Raw genomic sequence first — 6,000 nt, forward strand, 5'->3', positions numbered from 1 at the left:
AACAAGAACTCTCATTCATTGCTGGTTGAAATACAAAATGGCACAGCCACTGTGAAATACAGTTTGGGATTTTTTTTTTTACTAAACTAAAACATAAGCTTACCATATTATCCAGCAATCAGGCTCCTAGGTACTTATGAATTGAAATGTTATGTTCACATAAAAACCTGCACACAGATGTTTTTAACAGCTTTATTCACAATTACCAAAAATTGGAAGCAAGGACAATCAAGATGTCTTTCAGTAGCGAATGCATAAACAAACTATGGCACATCCGCACAATGGAATATAATTCAGCAATAAAAGGAAATGAGTTATCAAGCCAAAAAAAAAGAGATGGAGGTACATTAAATACATATTTCTAAGTGAAAGGAGACCGTCTGAAAGGCTACGTACTGTGTGATTCCAACCATACAACATTCTGGAAAAGGCTAAACTACAGAGACATTAAAGAAAGATCAGTGGTTGCCAGAGACTTGGGGAAAGAGAGGGATAAATTGGTGAAGTGCAGGGGTATTTTAGGGCAGTGAAACTATTTTGTATGATACTTTAATGGTAGATACCCTGCATTATGCATTTGTCAAAACCAGCGGAAACCCTAATGTAAATTGTGGACTTTAGTTGGTAATTTTATCTCAATATTGGTTCAATTTTTCTGTAAACCTAAAACTACTTGAAATGTTTTTAAAAATCTTAACATGACTAGTTTTGTTCCTAAAAAAAAAAAAAAATAGTAACATTTAAAATTTCTAGTACCTCCACAGCAAACTTGTGTTCGGACATGGAGAGGAAGGTTTAGGGTCATATGCACAACTAAATGTGATAATTTGTCAAACACTGATTTGATTGTTCCAAGTCAGAGTCAGTTAACTTTCTTAGATCTTTGTTCTTCTTCTTGTGTGAAGTTCACATGCCCAAGTCAAGAAACATTTTAGGTAAAGGGCAAACTACTTGAAAACTTCCATTAACAGCCAAACGTGTGATGACTAAATGAAAAGCAATAAAAAACAGGGCCCTTCACCACCACTGTTGCCATCCCAGAAATGTCTAAGCAAGCATTTAAATGCTTTTCTCTTTTCTTCCAGGCCTTGCAATTGCCAGTGCCCTAATAGATATTTCACAACAGAAAGCTTCAGATAGTAAAGATAAGAGTTCTGGAGTCCGGAATCGAAAACACCTTTCAACACGTCAAGGAACTTGTGTCTGAGAAATGGAAACCGCTCCTGTATATTCTGTACTGTTTTACTTCGGGCTTCTGTTAAAGCTGTTCTATGGCCTCGGATTTCATGGAGGCAGATCTCTGTATCATCCAGAGCCTGCGTACAGTTTCCTTCCAAATGGACAACGACCCAGGTGGCCAAAGAATGTTCATGAGTTTTATAAAAGTATTGACAGTCACAGGTGATAAAGTCAGTTTTTACCACTATCTTAGGCTTATTATAGCTAACATTAAATTACTCTGGAAAAAGATGTATATTGTTTCTTAATGAAGATGAAAAATATGTAATTCATATAAATCAACTGTTTATATCCCAAGACTTTAAAGAAAGACGTTTTTTAATGCCTGAATGATGAGAATTGTACAGTTTTTGCCTCATAAGCAAACTTGAATCACCTGTATATGAACAGGGAATGAACACATTGCAATGGCTTTAAATGCTCTTTTATCTAGTTGTAAATGTGAAGGCAAGATTTTGATGTAGTAGGATATAGGTAATGTATTTAAATATTTCATATGACCATATCATGTCCAAACTCAGTCTGAGAATGTGACAGCTTTCCACCTAACTGGAATGCAGACCAGAATGAGTTCAACTCATTCTGTGCAACTTCACAGGAGGCTTATTAGAATGCTCAGTGTAGAGGACATTCCTGTCATCCATGCCAACTGCCTAACTCGTTATCAGAGCTGATAGAGCATGGAAAAGCCTGTCCAACGATCAGTTGTTCCCCTCCTTCCAAAAAGAGCCTCCAATGCCACAACCTGAAAAGAGCCGAAATGGTTATTTTACAGCATACAAGCTTCTGCTCCAGTATGATAATTTTTAATTGCCTAAGAATCACTGGATCAGACCTAAATGATCCATCTGCATTTTTATAAGAATGAATCTTTCTTTGCCCTTCCTCTCCTAGCTGCTAGATTTTAACTACCTTTTACAAATGTTACAGAATGTATTTTAGAGGCGACATCTCTCAAGATGACCTGAGTTCCTTCCTGCCAACTGTTCCACCTAGAATACAAGTAGAGAAGAGCACTGGATGGCAAGCATCAACAGTAGTCTTCTTCCCAACACAAGCGCATCCATGTCATGAGAAAAAGTCTATGGTTTAGAAAATATGTCCATGGTTGCCCACAGTCAGCATACTCTTAGTGACTCAAAATTCTGAATTATGGCAGAAAGGAAAAATAAAACATACTTCACATTAGAACATAGAATCATTTACATCCGAATACTGACCACAGTTCACTAAAGCTCGGTAGCATTAACAGATATAGTTTGGAATTGCAGTTTCCTAACTTCAGGGTGACTACAAGATATGTATAACAGTGACAGAAATCTCCAAAGCTGCTGTATATGATATAGCTTTGTTAAATATGAAGGTCATTTAAATACAATTGATGTTTAGTACTATATATGTACTTTTCACGTTCTTTGGATTCCTGGAAGGTAATGACACTTCACTGTTTACAGCTAATGCATAGTTACTTGCATGCCATGATTGTACAGTAGCAGACTACGACCCTATTGTGATATTAAATGTTTATTTCATAATGCCGTTTATACATAACTTAATTTGATGAGGATTGAATGTAATATATAGGAGGAATGATCATACAATATGTAGTTGCATCTTATATAAGATTGCTAGGTTGCATCTAACCATGACTATGTCACTATTTTGATAATTAGGCATTTATGAATTATAGTATATATTCCTCATGTTGGCATGATAATTTTGCTATTTTCTGTGCATTAAAAATAAGACAAATTCTTAGAGTAATTTTAGTAATTTTATCTATAATCTGAGGGGTTTTTTTGGAGGGGGAGGCCACTGGTTGTTTCTACTTCCCTATGATATTTTCTCTCTCAGTAAAGGAATGAGCTAAGTTTGTAAATATCTCCTAAAAACAATCAAGTAATTTTATTAGCTTCTTTTGGACCGTCTAAATATTGACTTCTCTCATGAAAAAATAAATTGATGAAACTAATGATTATAAAGATATAATCATTTTTTAAAAAGTGATTGCCCAATTTATATCTCTAACAATTGTCACAAGAGAGAGCATAACAATAAAAATACAAAAACATACAGATTTAGATGTAAAATCTATATAAGCTATATTTTTAGGGAGGCTAAGCAGATAGTATTACAGTGGAAGAATTATCAAGTTTTATTCACCTCAAATCCCATTGGGTTCTTAAAACTTGAAAATTCAAATTGTAGAGAATTATGAGACACGATGCAATGTTAAGTTGAAGTCATGCTATACCTTTCTGGGCCACATATGGCTAACTCTGTGGCTAATTATGCAGTTAATTCTCAACTTACCAAAGCTTTTCACTGGCAATAAATTCTTTGCCCTCAAGTGAAGTGGATTGAAAAGACATCAAGGATCAAGGATAATCACTTTGAATCTGTTGGTTTTTCCCCCTACATTCCAGACACTTTAAATTTGGATGCTTTCATTTTTTTTAAATCAAACCACACAAATATGCAGATACTTTCCCAGAATTTTGCAGTTAAATGGCTGATTCTCTTGAAAACTAACCTTAATGGAATTCTAAACATTTCAGTTTAGAATGACTTTGAAAAATTCCTTAGATTTTAGGATGTTTTATTCTGCCAAGTATGAAAAAAAAAATGGTTAAATACAATGGAGTTTTAAAAATTAACCTGGGGATTCTATTTGAACTAGAAAATTCCTATTGGAAAAGAATTTGCACATACTTACAGATTCAGCTAATAAATTTTAAGAGGATTAGGATTCTCATAATGCTTTAAATGAAAATTTATTTTAGTGATACACAGAGATGCCGTATACTATAGTGTTATGTTCAATAGGAAAACTTCAAATAGTTCGTATTTAAAAAGGTAATTGATCCTTGCTATACTTCCCAAAATCTCATTTTCTTTTGGCTGCAGTTCATGGTATAAGGTCATTTAGGGTGCACACTGGCACACAGGCTGGAAAACGGGCACTGGACCCAGCTTTCAGGTGTGTGGTGCTGGGTAAGTTTTACCTTTGAGGCCTCAGCCTTCCATCTGTAAAGGGCGGTAATGGTGCCCACCTTTCGAGGCATTGCGAGGCTAGATGGTAACACACAGAAAGCTCCCACAGTGGGACCCAGATGCAGCGTAGCTGGTATTAACAACCGTGGGGACACCAGGCCACTCTTTTTCTACCAGTTGTTTTATGAATCCACCTATTAATTTTCATCCATCTTTTCATCGTAGGTAAAGGTCAATCAGGTTTTGCAAAAAGACACCCTGAATAACTTAAGTTCCTGTATTTCTAAGATACAGGGATTTCTACAAAACGACTTTGACATTTAGTTAATAAAGACTTAAACTCTTCTTTAAATGTATAGTTTTAGGAGAGTGTTTCTTAAAATTACCGACTGATGACATTGAGACAAGAGCATCAATTATCACCTTTCACGTACAAATTAGGCAAGACAGGGTCAGCGCTTACATTTTGTGGTTATACATGATACATCTTTTCTCAGTGAACATAAGACAATGATTTGAAAGGTGTCTTATATTTAAAAAAGATTTTAAAATGAAAACTGACCAAATGAACTAATTCTACCCACCTATGCTCTTTTTAAATGTCGAGTTTCAACACCCATTTGCCGTATACTAGGGTGAGCTTGAAACTTACCTGATTACAGGAATTGCTTGGGTTCAGGCAGATTCCCACTTTCACCTCTAGAGATTTAGCTTCAGAAACACTGGGGCAGGCCCTGGAGAGCAGTACTCTTAATAAGCTCCTCAGTGCTTCTTACCATTAGGCAAATTAGGGAAACACTGCATTGGGTCAAAGTGCTGCCTTTATCGACCATCAGAGGGAGTTTTCTAAATAACGAAGTTATTGCTCTAATTCAAAATGCTTTAAAGAATTTTCCAAGGAATACAAGCCATCTGGTTGGTGTTACAGCAGTGATTTCATTAGAGTGTACATTTAACATTTTAGTTTTATCAAAATTTTTTGAAATTAAGAATTAGAACCAGAGCTCCTATCAGTATATATATGTCCACAGGTGTGCATGCCAGTGTTCAAAACAGATTGTGTAAAAGTTCAAGCCCATTTTAGAAAGCCAACATTTTATGTTATAATGTGCTGTTAATCAGGACTTTATTGAAATAAAAACATTGGCTCTTCCAACCCCCCACTGCCAAATGCAGTTTTGTTTTGTTTTTGTTTTTGTTTTATCCTTTCGTGGTCACACAGGAAAAAGCACTCTAAGAACTTGAAAAAGCCCCTCTCCATCGAAGAGGTGATTATATAGTTTGTTATTGAATTTTGACATTCAAAAAACATTTCCCCCTCTTTTCCTCTTCACCAGATTTGCATTGACCTTTCCTATGCGTTCTCTATGAAGGGCGTGCTGAGCACTTGGAATGTTCCTGAGAATTAAAGGCAAAACTCACAAGGCCCAGCAGCTAAGAATCTAGCTATAATGAGGGTCTACGCCACAGGACATGTGTTATAGAAATTGCTCTTACTTAGAATAAAAGTCAGCTATCTGAGACCAGGGCAACTCTGGCATGGCTGAGTCTTCTGGGGAAAGCCTGCATATTCTCTGGTAAGCTCTGGGCTTGGTCCTTATGTGGCCGTCTGGGGCCCAGCCTTCTTTCAGTGGCACTGCTCTGCTAGGCCTCTGTAAGGTCTCACCGAGAAGGAGAAAACCAAGGAGGATCTAAACTTCTCTCTTCTCTCCAGCCCCCTCCCCCCACAGCACCTGGGCCCAGCACCTGGGACACCTCCTGGGCTCA

General features: G+C 36.6%; 1 protein-coding gene across 3 annotated transcripts in view; it reads left to right on the forward strand.

The window, feature by feature from the left end:
• ATRNL1 (attractin like 1) overlaps window positions 1-5,408 on the forward strand; it is an 839,395-nt gene extending 833,987 nt beyond the window's left edge. For all 3 annotated transcript variants that reach the window (XM_054503866.2, XM_063670302.1, XM_063670303.1), the window contains one exon: window positions 1,086-5,408. In XM_054503866.2, coding sequence (XP_054359841.1) covers window positions 1,086-1,207 — 122 coding nt within the window. In that variant the 3' untranslated portion in view covers window positions 1,208-5,408. The remainder of the gene's footprint in view (window positions 1-1,085) is intronic.
• The last annotated feature ends 592 nt before the right edge of the window (window positions 5,409-6,000 follow it).

The sequence above is a fragment of the Pongo pygmaeus genome, chromosome 8, assembly GCF_028885625.2.
Source record: "Pongo pygmaeus isolate AG05252 chromosome 8, NHGRI_mPonPyg2-v2.0_pri, whole genome shotgun sequence".
NCBI lineage: Eukaryota > Metazoa > Chordata > Mammalia > Primates > Hominidae > Pongo > Pongo pygmaeus.